General features: G+C 51.1%; 2 protein-coding genes across 5 annotated transcripts; both read left to right on the forward strand.

Moving 5' to 3' along the window:
• Positions 1 to 371: 371 nt before the first annotated feature.
• On the forward strand, positions 372 to 11,763 carry BLVRB (biliverdin reductase B). The gene is made up of 5 exons (XM_035023336.1): positions 372 to 555; positions 5,712 to 5,876; positions 6,013 to 6,102; positions 7,358 to 7,486; positions 11,494 to 11,763. The coding sequence occupies exons 1-5, from the start codon at positions 477 to 479 to the stop codon at positions 11,649 to 11,651; spliced, it is 621 nt and encodes a 206-aa protein (XP_034879227.1). The 5' UTR covers positions 372 to 476; the 3' UTR covers positions 11,652 to 11,763.
• Positions 11,764 to 11,919: 156 nt separating this feature from the next.
• Positions 11,920 to 17,362, forward strand: SERTAD3 (SERTA domain containing 3). 4 transcript variants are annotated; one of them, XM_035023331.1, is made up of 2 exons: positions 11,920 to 12,106; positions 16,374 to 17,362. In XM_035023331.1, exons 1-2 carry the CDS (start codon positions 12,080 to 12,082, stop codon positions 16,974 to 16,976), a joined length of 630 nt encoding a protein of 209 aa, XP_034879222.1. In that variant the 5' UTR covers positions 11,920 to 12,079; the 3' UTR covers positions 16,977 to 17,362. The 4 variants fall into 4 exon arrangements, with proteins under 4 accessions (XP_034879222.1, XP_034879224.1, XP_034879223.1 ...); XM_035023333.1 differs by lacking the exon at positions 11,920 to 12,106 and adding an exon at positions 13,695 to 14,278; XM_035023332.1 differs by lacking the exon at positions 11,920 to 12,106 and adding an exon at positions 13,725 to 14,229.
• The last annotated feature ends 6,103 nt before the right edge of the window (positions 17,363 to 23,465 follow it).

Raw genomic sequence — 23,465 nt, forward strand, 5'->3', positions numbered from 1 at the left:
GTTACAGTGTCACACCCTCCCTCACTTTCTTCCCTCATAGCTTCCAGAAAGCCTTGGGGCACAGTGTGAATCGCAGGTCAGCGTCAGGCCCTAGGAGAGGGGGCGTGAGCCAGGAGAGGTCGGTGGGCGTGGCCCGAGTTTCGCCCCGCCCCCTGCTGGAGAGCAGGGGCGGGGAAGCGGGTCCACCCACGCTCCTCCCAGTTGGCCAGATAGGCCCCGCCTCCCAATCTAAGTGGCAGGCGGAGGGGGCGGTGCTGGGCGGCAGGCAGAGGCGTACCGCCTACTGTCTCGCCCACCGCGTTCTTCCTAGCTAGAGGCGTGGCCTGTTGGGCCCAGAGGCAGGCTGAGGCGTGGCCTTCTGTGCCTGCCCCGCCCCGTCCCTCCCGCCGAAGAAGGACGGAGAGGGCAGCCCGGCAGCCAGTCGGTTCCCGCGTGTCGTGCAACTCCGTGGCCTCGCACCCCCACGACTCCGCAGAATGGCCGTCAAGAAGATTGCCATCTTCGGCGCCACGGGCAGGACCGGGCTCACCACCCTGGCGCAGGCGGTGCAAGCAGGCATGAGCTGGGGTGGGCGGGGGATGTCACGGGGTGCACATGCAGCGCATTAGGAAAGGGCCTCCTGGGACCCGGGGGAGGCTGGTTGGGCCATCAGTACTTTGGTTTGTGACCTAGGGGCAAAGCAGGTGGCGACTGGGACAGAAGTGGGGGACGCTGTGAGATCCAATTTTATGTGAGTCCAAGGACTAGGAATTGGTCCTGGGAGGCAAGGGGGACTCCAGTGACAGGTTTAAATACAGTGCTCTTATGAAACGTTGTTATTGTAGTTGTGGTGGTTGTTAGCGCACCCAGCGAGGGCTTACTCAACCAGGCAGCGGCTTGCCTCCCAGCACCTACTGCTCTTCATGTGCGGTGAGAACTAGTATTACCTCACTTGACAGAAAAGAAAACTGAGGCCCAGAGAGTGACTTGCCCGGTATCAGACAGCTGAAAGTGGTGGTGCTGGGATTTGAACCCAGCCTGTGCTCTTAACTGCCAAAAGTCCACCGGCTCCTGGCCTGGGAGGCAAGGCTGGAAGTCGAGAAGGCTGGGGGGCCTGTTGCTGTGAGCACCTAATGGAAAGAGGATAGCGGAGACATAGGTGAAGGCTTGGGCGCTGGTCGTGGGAAGGTGGGTGAGAGCTGGAAATTCGCAATTGCCTCAAGAAAGGGGATAAGCATCCCGCATCCTCCCTGCCTCCACCATCCAGACTTCACCAACCCCCAGCGGGGCCTGGGACTTCCAGATATAGGACCCCACCCTTGCTGGCCTCAGTGACTCTGACGATATTGACTATCTGGGTGCCCCATAGGGGTGGAGGCTGCTAGGATCCCACTCTCTGATATCTCGTAGCCCAGCACACCCTCCGCAGACTCTGCCTGACAGTTCCTCATCAGGCCCACTGCTCACCCCTTCTCCAAGAAGACCTAGTGAGGATCTTGATTTGTGGGGAGGGGGGAAAGAAATTTGCGGATAAGCATTTCTGGGGGAGGAAGTAAGAGGGAGAAGTTGAGAGGTGCTGAGTCACCATGAGGATCTGGATTCCCATGTGACTACCTTACCCTTAATCCTGAATTCCACTGAATTGGGCTTGTCCACCCTGCTGGTCACAGTTGGGACTGCACTCCAGGGAATTGAGAGCTGAGGCCTAGGGGAGGCTCTGCCTTCTCCAGAGCCACAGCGAGCCCCTAAGCCTCACTCTCCCCATCAGAAAAAGAAGAGCTTGATTGAGCTGGGATTTTATTTACCTCAGTGATTCTGTAGGCTGGTACTCTGACCCTTACCACCTACATGGTCAAATGCCTTGTCATCTGTGTGCCTAGATAGCTGCAAAGTGGGAATAAAACTAGTAGCGCTTGCTCTGGGCTGCTTGCAATGAATAAATGAGATAATATATGGAAAATGCGCAGAATTGTGTCCAGTATATAGTTGGTGCTCAATAGGCCTTCTTTAGGCTAAGCAAACTCAGCCGTGTGATCCTGGCTTAGTTGTCTAAAATTGCCTCAATTTCTCCGTCTTCAAAATGGGTAGGGTTGTTGCAATCTAGTGCTTTTCAAACCGTGGGTGATAGTGAGTTTTGAAATATACTTAATTGGTCATAAAGGTGTCAGGGTGTATCACATGTTGAATCTTGGTTTTATGAACCTTCTTTCAGTTACATATGCATGGATTTGTGTATACCGGGTTAGGCTTTGAAATCCATTTTGTACTGAGGGTTGAGATCAAAAAAGCTTAAAAAAAGGGCATGATCTCTGCAACTTACTCTCAAATAGGAAAAAAATTATATATGTATAAATGTATTTATATACACATATATAATTATGTATGTTATATGTTATATATACACACACAGAGAAAGATAAAGCAAAAGCAAGCATGAGAATTGCGGTCTTGCAACTTTCCTAGATGTCTCAATTTTTTTCAAAATAAAAAATTAAGAGACAAATATAAAGTAAGGAATTTGTAAAAAAAAAAAAAACAAAAAAACAAAAAACAGAAGAAGTTTGGAAGTACTTTCCAAATGCTCTTTTTTCCAAAGGTAAAAATCTGTGAATTCTAAAACACTACTGTTTGGTATGGTCGCCTACTAGTCACATGTGGCTATTGAAATTTACATTTAAATGCGGATTGTGTTAAAACAAAATTTTGGAAAAAAGTACCATTCGTCTGTAGAAAGAGCTTAGCACAGCACTTGGCCTATAAGAGGTTCTCAATAAATGTCACTAATCAGCAAAAATAGAACACTAATGGGCACCCTTGTAGTGAGCCTGTGTCGAAGCTCTCACTCTCCAGGAGGACATTTTTCTCCCCCAGAATACCCAGAATTTACTAGGGTCCGTTTTAACCATTGGTAGTTAACCAGTGCCCACATTGGCCCCCTGGAAGCTCCCGCTGCTCCCTGATGTGTGAGAGTACAACACAGGTTTTGTGTCATTCCCTTAAGAAAGGTGGTCACACAGGATGGGGACACCGGGATTTATCGTTTTCACGCTAGAGAGGAGACTGGGGTCCAATCAGGGAAGGTGTTTCCTGTGGTTCCTCAGCCAGTAAGTGGCACAGCTGGAACCCAGGTCCATGGAGCAGTAAAGTCTGTGCTTTTGTGTTTATAAAACACCAGGGAGATGGTAGCAAATATGACAATGTCCCCGGACCCGCAGGGCCACTGATATACTCCAGGGCAGCGTAAGTAGAACTGTGACAGAGGACACCCAAGTAGCTGGGGGCCCGGGGAAGGGATAAAAGGTGCTCCTGGCAGAGGGTGCAGCACGTACAAAGGCCAGGGGTCAGGAAACGACATGATGCATTTGAGGAACTGAAAGAGGTGCAGTGGGTGAAGAGGGTAGTGGTTCCAGCACAGTCTGGAGGTGGAGAGGCCAGACCCCAAGGGACTGGAAGGCTGTCATGAGGAGCATAGACTTTATCTCAGGGCACTGAGGGGAGGGATATGAGCAGGAGGGTACTCCACTATAACTGTGGAAAGCTCTGTCTGGCTGCCACGTGGAATATGGATGGGAGGGGCTGAGACAGGGGCCAGGAGCCCAGGGAGGCCTAGACCAGGACAGGAAATAAGTCTTTTTTTTTTTTTTTTTAAGATTTTATCTATTTCTTTGATAGAGAGGGAGAGAGAGAGTGCAAACAGAGGAGCAGCAGAGGGAGAGGGAGAAGCAGGCTCCCCATAGAGCAGGGAGCCCGATGTGGGGCTTGATGCCAGGACCCTGGGATCATGACCTGAGCTGAAGGTAGACTCTTTTTTTTTTTTTTTTAAAGATCTTATTTATTTATTTGACAGAGAGAGAGAGAGAGAGAGCGAGAGCAGGAACACAAGCAGCGGGAGTGGGAGAGGGAGAAGCAGGCTTCCCGCCGAGCAGGGAGCCCGATGCGGGGCTCGATCCCAGGACCCTGGGATCATGACCTGAGCCGAAGGCAGACGCTTAACGACTGAGCCCCCCAGGCGCCCCTTAATGGTGTCCTTGAAGCACAAAGGTTTTTAATTTTGATGATGTCAGTGTGTCTATGTTTTCTTTTGTTGCTTGTGTTTTTCATATCATAGCTAGGAAACTATTGCCTAATCCAAAGTCACAAAGATTTATACCTATGTTTTTTTCTACGCTGTTTTATGGTTTTAGCTCTTACATTTAGGTCTTTGATCGTTTTTGAGTTAATTTTCATATATGGTGTGAGGTAGGGATCCAACTTCATTCTTTTTACAGATGGATATCCAGTTGCCCCAGCACCATTTGTTGAAAAGACTATTCTTTCCCCCCATTGAATTGTCCTGGCACACTTGCCAAAAATCAACTGACCACATTAAACCTTTAGATACATTATTTAAATCTACATTTAAATCTATTCAAAATAACAAATGGCATCATTCGTTAAGCACGGCCTTAGCAGCTGACAGCACAAGATATTGCAGGCTCATCTTGTCCTTTCTCTGCCCCAGGCTGGCAATCAGCCCTTTCTCGAAGGAGCTCGGGTTCACTTATCACAAGAATGATATTTAGAGGCTGTCTCAGTCAGCTCGGGTTGCTATAACAAAATACCATAGACTGGTGGCTTAAACAATGGATGCTTGTTTCTCATAGATCTGGAGACTAAGAAGTCCAAGATAAGGTATCAATAGATTTGGCCTCTGGTGAGGACCCTCTTCCTGGATTGCAGACAGCTGTCTTCTTGCTGTGCCCTCACCTGGTGGAAAGAGAGCTCTGGTCTCTTTCTCTTCTTCTTCTTCTTCTTTTTTTAATTTAATTAATTTATTTATTTGAGATAGAGGGGGTCGAAGGGGAGGGGCAGAGGGAGAAGGAGAGAGAGAGTCTCAAGTCGACTCCTTGCTGAGCATGGAGCCCAACTTGGGGCTCGATCCCACGACCCTGAGATCATGACCTGAGCTGAAGTCAAGAGTCAGATGCTTAACTGACCAAGCCACCTAGGTGTCCCTCTTCCTCTTCTTGTAAGGACACTAACCCCATCATGGGGCCCCCACCTTCATGACTCATCAAAACCTAATTACCTCCCAAAGGCCCCATCTCCAAATACCATCACATTGGAGGTTAGGGCTTTAGCATATGAATTTGATGGGGGGTGGTGATAAACATTTAGTCCATAGCAGAGACCACAATTAATAATTTTTTTATATCATCATTTGCATACACCCAAACATTAACATCCTTTGCCAGTGTTTAGAACAAAGCAAGAAATGTGTTGGTTGTGAACTTTAAAATGGATGTGTATGTGTGGGGACACAGACTCATTCAAAATTCTTTGGGAGGGGACATACCAAGATGATGTTCAAAATCTTTAATGCCCACTTAGACCGGGCCCAGCCCTTCAGAAGTAAGCCTGGGGGACCAATCCCAGCACTGGGCAACCTTTGGGCAGCTCATGTTTTCCTCTGTACCTCAGTTTCCTCCAAGACCATAGATGGGGGGCATAGGCCAGTGTGATGCCAGGCTTTAACCCTTTAGTTGCTGGAGAGTGGAGAAGTCTGAGGAGTGCGGGGGGGCGGGCGTTGGAGGCAGGTTGTTTATAAACTGGAATGAAGGTATTGCCCCACCACAGGGGACCTGGGGGTGGATTTGGGGGTTCGTGGCACCCTCTAGGACCCAGCCCCTGGAGCCTGGGGGTGCCAGCCCACAAGTCCACTGACCTGCCTCTCTGCCCTTCTTTGCCCACAGGTTATGAGGTGACAGTGCTGGTGCGGGACGCCTCCAGGCTGCCCCCAGAAGTGCCCAAGCCGGCCCACGTGGTAGTGGGTGACGTTCTGCGTGCGGCCGATGTAGACAAGACCGTGGCTGGGCAGGATGCCATCATTGTGCTGCTGGGCACCCGCAATGACCTCAGTACTGAGCCCCCCCTCTGCCCACGGCCCACCCCTGGGCCTCGGCCCCCAGCGCCACCCCCACCCCCAGCCCCACCCCTGCCACCCCAGCCACCACCGCCGCCTGCTAGTGACAGCCACTCTCTGTCCCCTCTAAGGTCCTACCACAGTTATGTCCGAGGGCGCCCGGAACATTGTGGCGGCCATGAAGGCCCATGGCGTGGACAAGGTCGTGGCCTGCACCTCGGGTGGGTGGCGGGGTCATAGGGATGGGGCTGAAGGGTGGGGGGTAGGTACTGGACCGGCAGCCAAGGGGCTTCTGCAAGGTGGCATTGGAGCCATCCCAAGTTCCTGTGCATTTATTGAGCACTAACTGTGTGCATGAACCTTGCTGGGTGATGCTGGGGACACAGTGGTGACCAGTACAGCCCTGGGCCCTGTACTCATGGGTCTCGTACATGGGAGGGAAGTGGTGAATAGACCCATCATTGCACAGTGATAGGCCAGAGTGGTCGGGGCCAAGACGGAGGGACACAGAGGGATCAGGGCCAGAACAGGAGAAGCCCCGAGGTGGCACCTGACCCAGTCTGAGAGAGGGGCAGGGAGAGCTTCCTGCAGGAAAGGACAGAGCCAGGCATACACAGACTAGGTCTCTACCCTCACAGAGCTCCCCATTTTCGAGGAGAGCCACATTAAACAACTGGTTGCCTCGAATAATCCAAAACACAGGGTACAGGGTTCATAACCGGAACCGTTAATGGGAACAGCATTTACTGAGCACTTACTGTGTGTTAGGCACCATCTGAGTGCCTTAGGATGAATGCCACTTAATCCTCACCAAGTTCTGAGTATTTATGCTCATAGCACACAGTAGGTGCTCAGTTAATAGTAGCTGTTCTTATGGAAGGCAATGGAGGCACAGGGAGGCCCACCAGCTGACCTGAGTTCACATGGCTCATGGCTGGTTTCCACCGCCTCCATGCCTTGCCTCTGGGTTCCATCCTCGCCAGGAAGGGAAGCGACCTGAGGGAGGGCAGAGGGACCAGCAGTTGTGAAGGCTCTGAGGTGGGAGCGTGGCTGGAGCAGAGTGTGTGAAAGGGAGTGTTGGGCGCTGCGGTCAGGGGGCTGATGGCGCCAGATGCGGTGGGGCCTCGTGGGCTCTGATGGGGACTCTGCTTTCACCCCGAGTGATACGGAGCCGCAGATGAGCTCTGACCCTCTGGGTGTGCACAGGCCCCATCTGGCTGCGTGTGGGGACAGAGGTGGGCAGACCAGGGAGGAGGCTGCTCCCACGGGCCAGGTAGGAGGTAACTGGACAGGAGCAGGTGGGGAGCGAAGTGGTCAGCCCTTGTGTGGCCGTCAGAAAGACAGGAGGCTGGGACAATTGGAAGGCCATGGAGAGCCCCTGTAGGGTTTTGTCCTGGCATAAGGCCAGCGGGCTGTGTGGCCTGGCCAGTCTGTCCTCAAGCTTTGGCTCACTGTGTCCTATGTCCCCCCCCACAGCCTTCCTTCTGTGGGACCCGACCAAGGTGCCCCCACGACTGCAGGATGTGACCAATGACCACATCCGGATGCACAAGGTGCTGCAGGAATCGGGCCTGAAGTACGTGGCCGTGATGCCACCACATATAGGTGAGTGGGGCTGGGACCTGGCGGCAGGGTCGCCACCAGCCTGCGCCCTCCTATCCACTGGGGAGATCTGCCAGGCCTTCCCTGGACAGTGTAAAATTGCAGACCTTCCCCTTACACTTTCTGTTCTCTCTCTTGCTTGATTTTATCTCCTTTCTTTTTTTTTTTTAAAGATTTTTTTTTTTATTTATTTGAGAGAGAGACCATGAGAGGAGGGAGGGTCAGAGGGAGAAGCAGACTCCCCGCTGAGCAGGGAGCCCGATGCGGGACTCGATCCCGGGACTCCGGGATCATGACCTGAGCCGAAGGCAGACGCTTAACCGACTGAGCCACCCAGGCGCCCGATTTTATCTCCTTTCTAACACCCTTCCGGCTATCTCTGTTGAACCAACCACCCCAAATTTAGAAATGTAAAACAACCATTATTATTATTATTATTATTATTATTATTAGTGAGTTCCTGGGGCTAGCCCATATTCAAGAGAAGGGGACTTACCTTTCACCACACACAGCATATCATTCCTTTCTTTTTTTTTTTTAAGATTTTATTTATTTATTTGACACAGAGAGAGATACAGCAAGAGAGGGAACACAAGCAGGGGGAGTGGGAGAGGGAGAAGCAGGCTTCCTGCTGAGCAGGAAACCCAATGCAGTACTTGATCCCAGGACCCAGGGACCATGACCTGAGCCAAAGGCAGCCACTTAACCAACTGAGCCACCCAGGTGCCCCGATTCCTTTCTTTATTTAGTGTGGGTTTCTATCAACTAGAATGTCAACTCCTTGAAGGCATGGATTTTGTCGTGTTTTGATCACAGCTGTGTTCCCAGTGCCCAGAACATGGCTGAGCATATAGTAAATGCTCAGTAAATATGAGCTAATGTTGGATGAACTAATCCAGGGGAACCACACTTCCCAGTGGCGTTGTGGAGAGGATCAGTAAAGTACACCTACGTCCTCTTCCTCTTCCAGGTCTAGAACCCTCCTTGTGAGACACACAGAGACAGACACAGGGAGACATTCATTCATTCATTCAACAAACGTCTCGCATACGGAGTGTGTGCCCTTATAGGCCCTCTCATGAGGCTCACATGTCTGGCAGGGAGACAAGGAAGCTGGATGCTCTTCCTGTTAGGTATGCTGCAGGGAATGGAGAAACTGTAAAGCACAGAGAAGGGAGTAACAGGGAGCCATTCATGGAGCACAGGCTCCCTAAAGGGATGGCTTTGTGCAACGAGGAAAGGAGGCAGATGAATGTCCATGGAAGAGAGGACTGGGATGAGGGAACAGCGGTGCAGAAGCCCAAAGGCCCAAAGGCCAGACAGTTGTATCTCCTTCATGTTTGCCTGCTCACTGAAAGAGCAGTTTGGTTTTTTTTAAGATTTTATTTATTTATTTGAGAGGAGAGAGAGAGAGAAAGAACATGAGTGGGGGCGTCGGGGTGGGGAATAGAGAGAGAGGGAGAAGCAGACTCCCCACTGAGCAGGGCACCAGACACAGGGCTCGATCCCAGCTCATGACCTGAGCTGAAGGCAGGTACTTAACCCACTGAGCCACTCAGTCACCCCTGCTTTGAGCAGTTCTACTTTGCCCTCTGCCTCCTGGGGCCCCTGACAGGAGGAGGCCTGCACACTTTCTAGAGGGTCAAATAAGGTTCAGTGTTTGGGTTCAGTTTAGGGCCCTATTGGGACCAGAATCCTAAGCTTTGAATCGGTGGCAGTGAGGCTGCGGGGTGGAGCTGGGTGAAAATCCCAGCCCCGGCACCGTGTGGACCTCAGGCCCACGGCCTCTGAGCCTTGGTTTTGTCATCTCTGAACAGAGCACATATTACAGAACATCTGTACATATCTTGACCTCCCGGGTTTGAAGTGAAGCCCGGAGACATCATGCCTAAAAATTATTTAACACAAAGTATCTTTCTCAAAAAAAAGGCAGGGGGGCCTGGTGGCTCAGTCAGGTATCTGCCTTCAGCTCAGGTCATGATCCCAGGGTCCTAGGATCAAGCCCTGTGTCGGGCTCCCTGCTCAGCGGAGAGTCTGTTTCTCCCTCTCCCTGTGCCCCTCTCTCTGCTCATGCTCTCTCTCTCTTCAAATAAGTAAATAAGATCTAAAAAAAACCCAAACAAAACACAGAGTACCTTTCTTCAGTTTCTTTTTTTCTTTTTCTTTTTTTGGTAGTATGAGTGTAAAAATTTAGAACCTGGAGATGGGGTTATGGTGGGTCCAGTCCGAGATGGGGGCCTGGAAGAGGGGCAGGTTTGGGACGGGGAAGGGGAAAAATGACCCCTTCCTAAACACCGTAAGCACCCTAGTTTATGAATATCCATAAACCATCTAGATTCAATTAACATCTTGCCGTTTGCTTTCTCTTTTATGCATACCTCTGATGTGTATATATGAATACATGTGTGGTATATATCTTTTTATAGTGTGTGTGTGCATATATATATTTATTATTATTTTTTATGATGTTATGTTAGTCACCATACAGTACATCATTAGTTTTTGATGTAGTGTTCCATGATTCATTGTTTGCGTATAATACCCAGTGCTCCATGCAGTACGTGCCCTCTTTAATACCCATCACCAGGCTAACCCATCCCCCCACTCCCCTTCCTTCTCCCCTCTAAAACCCTCAGTTTGTTTCTTGGAGTTCATAGTCTTTCATGGTTCATCTCTCCCTCCATTTTCCCTCCCTTCATTTTTCCCTTCCTTCTCCTAATGTCCACCACGCTATTCCTTATGTTCCACAAATAAGTGAAACCATATAATTGACTTTCTCTGCTTGACTTATTTCACTTAGTGTGTGTGTGTGTGTGTGTATATTTAAAATATTTTTCTGGCTGAACCATTTGAGAGTAAGGTGCAGACATCATCACACTCCACTCCTAGAACCTTGATAGGCATCTCCCAAGAAAAAAAATCTTTGGGAATGGCCCAGTGTCCCATTAATGCGCCAAGGGAATGGATGTTAACTCGATCACATCATTTAGTGTCTATTCCATATTCAATATTCAAATTTCTTGAATTGTCAAGAAATATTGGGGTGCCTGCCAGGCTCAGTTGGAAGAGCTGCAACTCTTGATCTCAGGGTTGTGGGTTCAAGTCCCACATTGGGTTACTTAAAAATAAAATCCTTAAAATATATATATATATATATATTTTTTTTCAATGTCCCCTCCCTACAAAATCAGGATCTGACCAAGGATCATGGGTTGTGTTTAGTTGCCATGTCACCTTGAATCTGGAACAATCCTCCATCTCTCTTCTTTAAAACGTCTCATAAAATTAACCATACCAGGTGTCTTTCTGAATATTTCATGTTCTGGATTTCTCTGCTTGTTTTCTCTCAGGCTCAGATTAAACATTGTTGGCAGGAATGCCACTTGGGTGAGGGTGTATGTTTCTTACTGTACATTATTCCAGGTTGCACCCTGGTCGGCTACATTCGATCCCTCAGTTAAGTTGGTCACTGTCAGAGATTTTTAATTATCATAATGCAGCCAACAGGTGCCCTCCTATTGGCCAAGTTATGCCTCCAGATGGAAGGACCCAGAGCAAATCTAGCCTTTGCCACTGGGAAGTCACCCTTTGCAACCCTGGGAAGTGACTTTCTCTCTTGCAGATTCAGTTTGCCCATGGGTAACACTGAGTTATTAATCGTTCCTAGCCTAGTCCCTGCTTTATTTCTCTCCCTATAACATATTGTCTATTTTACTCTCTTATTTGTTCTCCCAGGGAACATCTGCATGCAAAGGGCAGGGGGTTCCTGGCTGTTTTGTCCCTTGCTGGGTGCCCAGCACCTGACACCTAATAGGCCATCAGTAAGGATTTGTCGAATGAATGAAGTAAGGGGTATAGATTGGCATCCTTTGCATTTGTAAGGGTTTCATACATCATTGATTCTTATACCCTCTGGGCTGGGCACACCGTAAGCACCCTGGAGTGGTCACATGCTGTGGGAGGGGGAAGGGACATGGGCTTCACCCATCCCCTGTGTCCTTACCTTGCAGGAGACCAGCCGCTGACAGGGGCCTACACAGTGACCCTGGATGGACGAGGGCCCTCCAGGGTCATCTCCAAACATGACCTGGGCCACTTTATGCTGAGCTGCCTCACCACCGATAAGTACGACGGGCACAATACCTACCCCTCCCACCAGTACGACTAGAGACTAGGGGTCTGACCCTGTCCGGGAGGACAGCATTCTGGGAAATGGAGAACAGAGGAAAGGAGGAAATAAATCTTGAGCCAAGAGCTTCAAATTATTCTAGAAGACCCAACTCTGTGACTTCCTCTGTGTGGCTTTGTCTGGGTGGTTCAGGGTCTCTCTCTGCCTCTGTGGAAGGTTTTCATTCATGTCCTTGTCTGGCCCTGTGCTAGAGACCACCGGTGAGGACTGTGAGGACTATGAGGGGTGACCTTGGCTTCATAGATCTCACAGTCCAATGAGGAAGACACCCCGGCCCGTGAGAGTGACAACCCAGAGTGACTGTAGCTCTGAAGGAGGAAGCCCAGAGGGCTGACAGAATGACCTGACCCAGCTTGGAGAGCAAACAAGTCGGAGAGGAGGAGTGATCAGCCCCAAGAGGCTGTTACATGGAAGCTAAACTCTGCAGAATCATTGTAAAAAGCTTGAGCTTTATTCTGAAGTTGTGTGCAAGGGGCGGAGCAGGAGAGAAGCGGGGAGGGGGCACAGTCAGGTTTGTGTTTTATAAAGCTGCCCTTGGCTGCTGGGTGAATGTGGATCAGAGGCCTGCAAAAGCAGGCTCTGGAGCCCCAGGGTACCAAGACAGAGGCCTTAAGTGGGGCAAGAGAGTGGGTGTGAGCAGAATGGACAGTCCATGATGGGGGTGCGGGGGTGCGCAGGGAGAGGCATCCAGGAAGAAGCATAGAGCTAGAACCTGGAGATGGGGTTATGGTGGGGCCAGTCCGAGATGGGGGCCCTGGAAGAGGGGCGGGTTTGGGACGGGGAAGGGGAAGAATGACCCCTTCCTAATCATGTCCCTCTTTGATAATCTACTGTCCGCTGCCCATGTTCCCCAGAGACACCTTTCCCAGGTCTGGGTGAGCCACTCCTCTCTTCCTACTTCCAGCTTCCCTGACCTACCCACCCAACACCTTTAACTTTCCCCTCCCCCATCCAAAAAAAATCCATTCCCTTCCTATATTGCTTCTGCAAGCAGCAGGATGACTGGTGGCAAGTTCCAACCAATGAGAACTGGTCTGAAGAACTTTAACCTCCCTTCCCAGGGGTTGCCTGCAGAAATCTGCCTCCCCACTCCTCTTGGTGAAACTTGTGGGGGTGGGGCACTACTGATTCAGGCTTTCAGGGCACTGGCACTGTTGTTTTTGTTTTCCTGCCCTCTTTCTCTTTCTGTCATATTGGTCATTTACAAAACTTTTCACTGGGTACCTTCTTTGTGTCCAGCCATGTGCTAGGTGATGCTACGGACCAAGCCCTGGGTGACCAAGATAGCCTTGGTTGGTACCTGCCCTCTGAGGGCCCACAATCCCGACCTCGAGTGCACAGGGCCAGGATTGGGAGGCAAGGGCAGAGGCGTCAGGGCCAGCACGGGGAGAAGCCCAGGACACCATGGAATGGAGCCTCACCCGCTCTCGAGCTTCAAGGGAGGGATTCTGAGAGGAGGAAACTTTTGAGATGAGTTCTGGCGAGAGGCAGCCTGGGAACTGAAGGTGTATTTTCAGGATGAGGAAACCAGTTTAAAGATCCAGAGGCCCTTTATTGTCATTTTTGAGTACTTGCTACGGTACCTAAAACACTAGGGATAAGGCAGGGAAAAAGACAAGACAAAAATCTCAGCGTTTATGGTGGCGCGGGCACGTGAAGTCATTTTGGAAAAACTGTAAGTCAACCAGTGGGGCCGGATCACAGGGAGCCAGGAGTGTGCATCAGGCCAGACCGTGAAGGGCTTTGTGGCAAAAGGGGAGGAGCTGGGACTTTGTCCCCAGGACCTTGGCGACCGAGGAACGAGTTCCCAGCAGTGGAGATGCCATCCTGCCTGAGAGGAAGGCTAGGGCGCCGGGGGGAGGCGGGGTGCAGGAGAGACCACCACAGGGCGTGCAGAGAAGTCTTTAGGATTAAGAAGGGGCCCGGGGCACAGTGTGTGGGGGCAGGAAGACAGAAACCCGGCTGCGATCGCCCAGGCAACGTAGACCGCGCCGAACCATTGGCTGGTCTTCAGCTGCGTCATCCTCCGCCCCGCAGCGTCCGCCCTCGGAACCCCGGGGGCGCGGCCTCCGCGAGGGGCTCAGCCCCACCCGCCCGGAAAGCGGGGTGGGGAGGGGCGTGTTAAGCCCCTCCCGCTACGGGGTCCTCACCTGGTATAAAGGGATCGCAGAGAGCAATGCTGACGATTTTGGAGCGAGGACAGTGGCTGAGTAGAAGGAAACGGTTCTGACGTCCTCGCCACCCTCCACCCTCGAGACGCGGCCCCGCCCCCGGACGAGTCGGAATCCTTTAAAAGGTCCGGGGTGTAAGGAAAGGGAGGGCGGGTCCGGCGTCTCCTGGCGACGGACCGGTGGCTCCACCCAGCCAATCCTCGCCCCGCAGCGGGCAGGACTCCAGCCAATCACGTCTCGCGCTTCGGCTCCGGGGCGGAGCTAGGTGGGCCGGAGGCCAAACCGAGAGGCCCTGGGGAGGTGAGCGAGGTTCCTACTCAGCGCTGGTGTGGGTCGTAAAGCTGCGGACGTTCCAGGACTTGGTCATTGCGAACCTGGCAGCGAAGGTGAGAGAGAGAGAGAGAGAGAGGCCACCCGGCTTGAGATTTGCCTTGGGTAAGGGGAGGTGGAGGCGCGCCCCCCGAGAGTTGTGGAGGCGGGGTCTGGGCGTGGGTAGAGGGTGCAAATAAGGGTGACTGATAGGATTGGTGGGCTTTGGGGACTGGAGACTGAATTCAAGATCCCGGACCGAAGGCGAAGTTGTTGGGGCAGGATCTCCAAGTGGACGGAGTTTGAAGCTGGGACATGGGGTGTTTGGAGAAGCGAGAGAACCAAGGAAGCAACTTCTGGGGCAGGAAATCTAAAGATTGGGACAATTCGCGTCTCCCGGGCGGGTTGAATTCGGGGCTCCAGTGTTCTGGAAAAGGTGTGAGGGCTTGGGGCTGGGATCCCGAGCATTTGGAAAAGCGAGAAAGCTACGTGCAAGGAATCTTGGTGAGGGAGACGCAGTGGAGGAGAGGAGGTGCTGGGGAGAGTCCCATGTTCAAGTCTTGGAGTCAGAGGGAGAGTTGGGAGGTGAAGTCGAAAGACGTTTGAAAGACGGGAGAATAGGGGAAAGTTGACGGGTGAGGGCTTCAAAATTAGTATCCCGAACAGAGTAGATCGGAGAGCATTTGTAGTTTTTGAGCCATGTGTTGGGGCCCGAGTCTCTGGACCCGACAGTAGTTTTGGGGAAGAATCTGGGGCCTTCTTGGTGTCCGAAGGACTGGGAGAAAGCAGTTTCAGGGCCGGAGTCTGGGGTGGGGGAGGGGCGTCCAGGCGTGGAGCTCAGACCCGCCGCCCTGGAGGCAGCGGAGGGCGGGGCTCGGCCCGCGCCGGGCAGCTGGAAGTCCGGGTTCCCTTCCCCCACCGGCCCCGGGCCCTGTGCGCATGCCCTGAGGGAGGGCGGGGGAGGTTGCGCCCTCTGGCGTGCGGAGCCCTCTGGGGATTGTAGTGCATGCTCAATTGGCCCACATTTCCCAGAAGCCCCTGGGCTAAGTTGTTGCCTGCCTGGATGCTGAATGGAGATCCATGGAGGGGGCGGAGCCTGGCAGGAGTTGAGTGTTCGCGAGTTTTCTTGTGAGGCACGCTTTGGGGAAAGCCGAAGGAGCGCCAGAGAGGAGGAGGGAGGCTCCTTCCCAGTTCTTGGGTGTGCTTCCAGTGCGTTAGGAAGAGGGCATGGAAAGAAATACACTCCCTGGGGCGCCTGGGAGGCTCAGTCGGTTAAGCGGCTGCCTTTGGCTCAGGTCATGATCCCGGGGTCCTGGGATGGAGCCCCACTTACAGCTCCGCACTCAGTGGGGAGCCTGCTTCTCCCACTCCCTCTGCTCCTCCCCTCCACTTGTGCTCTCTCTGAAATTTAAAAAAAATCTTAAAAAAAAAAGAAAAATAATCATCGCTGTGAAAGCAGAGTCTCTACAAATAGGTGTCCTAACAGGGCTCCAGGTGTCTCTAATATAATAGGCAGTCAATAGGTAAAAATATTGAATGAATAAATGACAATTAAATTCTTGTTCCTTAAGGTTAACTAGATGGGCCCCATGCGTATTTTACACGTGGGATCTTCTTGACAATATAGTAAGAAATTTTACAGTCCTCCCTTTACAGATGAGGAATCTGAGACCCAGAGAGGCAATGTCACATAACTTACAAAGATCAAACAGCTGAGCAGTGTCACAGCCAGAGTTCAAACCCAAGTTTCCCTGCCTCTAGCCCAGGTCCCCATACTCCACACCTGTCATATGTGACACTTTTGAAGAAATGAGTATTGTGTTTGAAGGAGGCAGATTCACTATTCAGGGCCACACAGGCAAGTAAGTGGGATGCGAACCCAGCTATGTTTCGGTCCAGATCTTGTTTTCCCCTCCTCAGCCCTGTGGGATTCATATTATGTCCTTTTTTTTTTTTTTTTAAAGTTTTTATTTATTTATTTGTCAGAGAGAGAGACAGAACACAAGCAGGGGGAGAGGCAGGCAGAGGGAGAAGCAGGCTCCCTGCTGAGCAAGGAGCCCGATGTGGGACTCGATCCCAGGACCCTGGGATCATGACCTGAGCCGAAGGCAGCCGCTTAACCAACTGAGCCACCCAGGCATCCCGCATATTATGTCCATTTTATAGATTTGGGATTTGAACTAGCCCCTCTGCGTCTGACTTGCCCCTCTTCTCTCTATAGGGCACCATGGTAGGAGGCTTGAAGAGGAAACACTCAGATTTGGAGGAGGAAGAGGAGGATGAGAAGTGGGACTGGGGTCCAGCAGGCCTGCGGAGCTACCAGCAAGCCCTGCTTCGAATCTCGTTAGACAAAGTCCAGCGAAGCCTGGGTCCCCGAGCACCGAGCCTACGCAGGCATGTCCTCATCCACAATACCCTCCAGCAGCTCCAGGCCGCCCTGTGCCTGACTCCAGCACCTGTCCTGCCCCCTGAGCCCCTCTTCCTGGGCGAGGAGGACTTCTCCCTGTCAGCCACCATCGGCTCTATTCTCAGGGAATTGGAGACGTCCATGGATGAGACAGAGCCCCCTCAGAATCCAGTGGCTCCCCCAGGACCCCAGAACGAAGGGCTGCCCCAGCCTGATCCAGTCTTCTTAGAAGCTCTGAGCTCCCGGTACCTGGGGGACTCGGGTCTGGATGACTTTTTTCTGGACATTGACACATCTGCAGTAGAGAAGGAGCCTGCACTTGCCCCACCGGAGCCCCCTCACAACCTCTTCTGTGCCCCAGGGTCCTGGGAGTGGAATGAACTCGATCACATTATGGAAATCATTTTGGGATCCTAAAACTTTGGGGGCTCTTTCCTCATCTCAGCCTCGGTGGGCTGGATCCCTGGATGCACCTGTTTGTGTGTGTGTGTGTGTGTGTATGTGTGTATGTGTGTTTTGGTGGGGTCTCTAAGCAATGACTGTGGCCTCCTTTCCTCCCATTTCAGGGTTCCACAACCGTCTTGCATGTGTGTGTGGTTACCACAGCCTTCTGTGAAGGTGGGTCTTCCTGAATTAATTTATCTGTTCCAAATGCCTTAACGTGACTCTGTTTCTGGGAGTCTGATTTCCCACTTCCCACATTTCTTCTGCCTTTCCCTCCAGTTCCTACTCCCCTTGTGACCACTGGGGCCTCAGGGAAGATAAAGCTGGGCCTGTCAGAGGATGACGGGGATGTGCTGCCTGGTTGCTATGGGAACTCAGACTTTGCCTCTTGCACCTCAAGGGAGCAGGAGGGGCTGGCCTCCTCCCCCAAGGTTGAACCCCACCTCTTTGGCAAGACCCCAGTCCCAGCAGTCTCCTGATTCATAACCAGGCCGGACCACGTGCAATAGGGTGGAAACCAAACTGCTCCATGCCGCATTATTTAAAAGAAAGGCGGGTTTTGTGGTGGGTCTTGTTCTTTGTTTTTTGCTTGTTTGTAATGACTTTTTTTTTTTTTTTTTTAATAAAAGTATTTTGGAAGGGATGGTGTTGCCTAAAGTTTCTAAATTTCAGTGGGTCACTGGGAGGGACCTGGTAAGTTCCCCACCTGTACCCCTTACCTGCCAAAGTGGGGGCAGGCGTATTATTAAACATAATAATTACTGAGTACTTGTTAAGAGTACTATTCTATCCACTTTGTTTGAATTAAGTCATTTAATCTTCATGATAATACAGAATTCTGTTAACAGGCTTTACATAGGAGGAACCTCAAGTTCAGAGGGGCCAAATCACTTGCTCCCCATCACACCGCAAGAAAAGCAAGGACCAGGGGACTCTTAAGTTGGCCTCCAGACACTAGTTCTTTTTTTTTTTTTAAGATTTTATTTGGCAGAGAGAGACAGCGAGAGAGGGAATACAAGCAGGGGGAGTGGGAGAGGGAGAAGCAGGCTTCCCGCTGAGCAGGGAGCCCGATGCAGGGCTGGATCCCACGCCCCTGGGATCATGACCTGAGCCGAAGGCAGACGCCTGCCCAATGACTGAGCCACCCAGGCGCCCCCAGACACTGGTTCTTAACTATTTGTGTTTTTGCTTCTTGGTAAACTTGGATCCCTAGCCACATGGGTGCACACAGGAGGGAGAAGCTGAGTCCCATGAATTACCAAAAGGATAGGTCACTCTTAGCACTTAAAATTGTATGCAAGGTATTGCTGAGGTCCAGAGGGGAAAGAAAATGCCCAAAGAGAGCATTAAGTGTAGATCTTTCTAGGGGCGCCTGGATGGCTCAGTCGGTTAAGCGTCTGCCCTCAGCTCAGGTCATGATCTTAGGGTCCTGGGATCGAACTGAGTAGGGCTCCCTGCTCAGCGGGGAGCCTACTTCTCCCTCTCCCTCTCCCACTCCCCGTTTGTGTGCTCTCTTGCTCTTTCTCTCAAAAAAAAAAAAACTATTTAAAAAAAGATCTTTCTAGAAAACTGTTGATCAGGCTTCAGTTACAGTGCTAAGGGTTTATTTAGGAGGTACAAGCCCAGGCTGGTGAGTGGAGAAAAGAGGGAGGCTGGGAAGGTGCAGTGTGACATGTTGCTGTACTGGCTAAGTCTGCAAAGACCTTTGAAGACTCAGCAGGTGAGTTTACACCGCATTAGGGACTTTTCTGGAAGGTCTGCAAAAAGGAACCACATCAGGGCGGAGTCCACAGGCCAGGAAAGGAGGGGGATTTTGCCTGTGCTTTCTGGCCCAAAGCCAAGATTCTTGCCCAGAGAGGGGCTTTGCATCTAAATCTGAAAGCAGTGGGGTAGCTGACCAATGGGTGCCAATCAGCATCGAGAAGAGATGGTCATGAGAACCTCGAGGCACATGTGTTTCACATCTCAATATAGATGCCCATTGGATCATATCTTACCCCTACTTAAAACTCTCAGTGACTTCTCATACCCAGAATAAAACCTGAACTTCACCAAGGCCTGTAAGACCTGGCAATCTTGCTCCTAACTTCACAACTGAATCTCCCACTCTTCCTCACCTCCAGTCACACTGGTCTCATTTCATCCCAAGCTCATTCACCCCAGGACCTTTGCACTTGTTAATGGCCCAGGGGACATTTCTCCTATAGCTTCACCAATGCAAATGTCCCCTTCTCAGAGTTGTCTTCCCTACCTTGCGTAGCTCAACACATCCAGGTGCACCATCCCCCCACCACACTCTATTTGATTTTCTTAGTAGCACCTATCCTATCTCAAGTTATTTATTACCTGTTTATGGTTAGCCTTCTGGTCTATTAGCAACTCTGAGAGGGAGGGGTTTTGCTGGTCTTAGCCCAGCTCTATGCCCCAGTGCATAGAACTATGCTCAGTACAGGTGTGTGCTCAAAAACAATGTGGTTGGGTTTTTTTCTATTGTTGCAAAAATGAACTCCCGACCTTGCAACGGTCAACCCTCCCTCTTACCTCTCTGAATTAATCTTCCTCACGCTGCCCGCTCCCTGCCACTCTTATGCTCCAGCTATACCATTCTCTACAGTTCTTCAAACACACCAGCATGTCCCAACCTCAGCCCTCCGGTAGTACCTACCTCACCGAGCGACTGTGTAAACCACGAAAAGGAGGACCCGATGTACCCTAGGGATTCCAATAATTGCTTACATTTATTGAGTGCCTACTGTGGGCCTGGTGCTCTTCCAGGCACGGGAATAAAATAGCTCCTGTTCTCACACAGCTTAGTTGGGGAAGGCTGAAATACATAGAAAAATGAGTGAAATATGCAGTCTGTTAGGAGGTGATAAATGCTGGAGAGAAAAAGAAAGCAAGAAAGTGGCTGGGGTATTGTTATTTCAATGGGATGGCCAGAGAAGGCCTCACTGACAAGGTGACATTTGAGTAAAAACCTGAAGGAGGTGAGAAGTGAGTCATGTCAGGCCCGGGGGGGGGGGGGGGGGGGACGACGATCCTGGCAGAGGTAACAGCTAGTGCAAAGGCCCTGAGGTCAGAGCATGAGTGGAGTGCATGAGTGGAGTGCGGGACCCTGAAGAGGTCAGTGTAGCTGCAGCAGAGTGTACAAGAAGAGAGCATCCTTGGACATGAAGTGAAAGACTGAGCTTTATCGAATGAGATGGAAGCCATGGAAGGCTGCTGAGCAGAGCAGGGATGAGACCTGACTCACCTTTTAAGAGGCCCTCTTTGCCTTACAGATAACTGAGTAAAAAGGAATCGTGTAGCTTGCTAGTACCACCGTGAGGGCAGTATGAGGAGCACCCCCACTTTCCGGATAAACAAACTGCGGCTCAGAGAGGCCCAGCTCCTGCCTGATTAAAGAACTGATGAGAGAAATACAAAGGCTCGCCCGCAGAGGGACCGGGTCTGAGGGCAGAGTCCACCTTCCCCAAACTGCCCTCCTCCGGCCCGCGGTGGGGGGATGGGGCGCGGCCGCCGCGGGGCGGGGCCGGCGGGGCAGGCCCCTCCCACCTGCCCACTCCCCCACCCCGAGTGGGCGGGGCGGCGGAATACCCCGGAGGCGGCGGCGGCTGGAGCCGGCCCGGCGCCTGCTCCCTCCCCAGAGGCCGGGTGGGGCGGCCGGCTGGGGGCGGGGCGCTCCCCTCCCTCTCCCCTCCCCCTCCCCCTCGGGCGGAGGCTCCTCCCCAGGCCTGCCCTACCCGGTGGCTTGTTTCTGGTTTCATTTCCCAAGGCCTGGTCTCTCTCCCTCTCCCTTCCCCCAGCCCTTTGAATTCCTGGCTCCTGCTCTTTCTGGTCTCAGCTCCAGGGTCACCTCCTCAAGGACGCTCTCCTGGACCACCCTGGCACAGGCCTCTCTATTATCCCGTCCTATTTTGTTTTCTTCAAGGCACTGAACAGAGGCCGAAATTATCTTCCTCGTTTATTCATCTTCCAGGGTCTCATCCCATTCGGAATAAAACATAGCGTTCCGTAGAGGGCTCTAAACGGCCTGAAAGCTTCTCCGACCCCCCCCCCCCCCCCCCCCAAGCTACACTGGCCTCGCTGCCTGGCAGACTCCTTCCTCAGGGCCTTTGCATTGGCCCTTCCCCTCTGGCTGGAGCATTCTTCTCCCAGAACCTTACTACCTCTCTCATTTCATCGGGTCTACTCGGAACTTCCTACCAGCTCCAGTACCCTATCTACACTGCAGGCCCTTTCATTCCTCTCCTCCTGCTCTGCTTTATTCTTTTCCTTTTCACTTGTCACCTTCTAAGACACTAAATTATTTCTTTATTATTTTAAGTGTATTGTCCACCGCCCTCACATCAGGGATTTTTGTCTATAGTTTTACTGCCTATCATCAATGCCTACAACAGTGCCTGGATGTTTTTATTGTCAGACTTCCATGGATGTTTTTATTGTCAGACTTCTTTTCTCTGTTTACCCCCTCCCCTGATCCATGAAAAGAGAGACCGTATGAGGGTATGAGGCTTATCCAGTGCTGTTCCCCTAGTGTCTACAACGGTGCCCATAATATAGTAGGTGCTCAATAAATACAGGTTGACCAAGCTCTTGAGATTCCTCTGAGCTCTCCAGCATGTGATCTGGAGCAAGCCACTTGGAGACTCAGAGCCTCCTTTTTTTCCCCCAGTCCATAAGGATAGGTTGTAGGGGAAATTATGTGAATTTGCCTGGCAGGGGCCGGTTCTAATTAGCATTTTACCCTCTTTTTATTATGGAAAAAAATTTAAGCATATAGAAAAGATGGGGGGAAAATGTATTTTGAGTGCCTGTATACCCTCCCACCTAGATTTAATTGTTAATATTTTGTTTCCTTTATCTACATATGTATATATGCATTTTTTTTTTTTTTGCTGAACCATTGGAAAGTAGATTATAGATATATATTTTTTAAGATTTTATTTATTTATTTGACAGAGAGACAGCGAGAGAGGGAACACAAGCAGGGGGATTGGGAGAGGGAGAAGCAGGCTTCTGGCTGAGCAGGGAGCCCGATGCGGGGCTTGATCCCAGGACCCTGGGACCATGACCTGAGCTGAAGGCAGACGCTTAACAACAGAGCCACCCAGGCGCCCCAGATTGTAGATATCTTAACATTCTATCCCTAATGGCTCAGCAGGCATTTCTTTTTTGTTTTTCAAGATTTTATTATTTATTTATTTGAGAGAGAGAGCATGAGCTGCGGGAGAGGCAGAGGCAGAAACAGGCTTCCCCACTGAGCAGGAAGCCCAGTGCGGGCTGGATCCCAGGACCCCGAGATCATGACCTGAGCTGAAGGCAGATGCTTAACTGACTGAGCCACGCAGGCGCGCCCCCCCCAGGATATCTTTTGTAGCTGTACCCCCCTCCCCAAATCAGGATTCAGTGAGGGTTCATATGCTTAATTGGTTGTAATAACGAAATTATATAGTAACTTTCATTCCAGAAAGTTCTCCACCATCAGCCCCACCAATCCCTTTTTCTGTTTTCTCAAAATTGAATTTTTTTTTTTAATTTATTTGAGCCAGAGAGAATGAGAGAGAGAGAGAGAGCACATGAGAGGGGGGAGGGTCAGAGGGAGAAGCAGGCTCCCTGCCGAGCAGGGAGCCTGATGCGGGACTCGATCCAGGGACTCCAGGATCACGACCTGAGCCAAAGGCAGTCGTTTAACCAACTGAGGACCCACACTTCCAAACCACTTAACCAACCAAATTCAAAATTGAATTTTTGGGACCCACACTTAACCAACCAAATTCAAAATTGAATTTTTGATGGAACAGTCCAGTTGTGCTTACAGATGTCCCACATTCTGTATTTGTCTGATTGTGTTCGTTTAATTTGTTCCTCTCTGTTTCCTGTAAGCTGAATGTTAGGTATAGAGGCTTCATGAGATTCCGTTTATGAAATTTAACAGGGAGGCTCCACAGGGAATGTTGTGTACTTCCTAATGCATCATATCGGGTGGCACCCAATGTCGGGGTGCCCCACGATTGTGGATGCAGAGTTTCTTTACATGGTTAAGGTGGTGAGCACCACATCTCCACACCATAAAAGGATATTTCCCCCTTGGCAGTTAGCAAGTAACCTGTGGGGGAATGTGCTGGAGCCTGCCAAGATCCTGTTAACCTTTCACCCTAAGGTTTGAACATCCATTGATAATTGCTGCCTGAATCAACTAGTATAGTTAGCATTTTCTGGAGCTTAATTTTTAGGCCAGAGCTTTGCTCATAATAGTTCTTCCCACAACTCCAGAAAAGCTAGCAAATGAGCTACTTGGAGAAGCTAAGCCCCATTGTCAGTTTCTCAGACAAGTGTTAAACTCTTGTCTACCTACACCCGACCCCATGTGTCCCGCCTTAAACTAAGCGCGTGTGCTGTAACCACACGGCTATTACCACCAACAAAAGAACATGTTGTGCACCATTCTGAGCATTTTGT

The sequence above is a fragment of the Mirounga leonina genome, unplaced genomic scaffold (genome assembly GCF_011800145.1).
Source record: "Mirounga leonina isolate KUSES-001 unplaced genomic scaffold, KU_Mleo_1.0 Mir_177, whole genome shotgun sequence".
In the NCBI taxonomy this organism is placed as follows: domain Eukaryota; kingdom Metazoa; phylum Chordata; class Mammalia; order Carnivora; family Phocidae; genus Mirounga; species Mirounga leonina.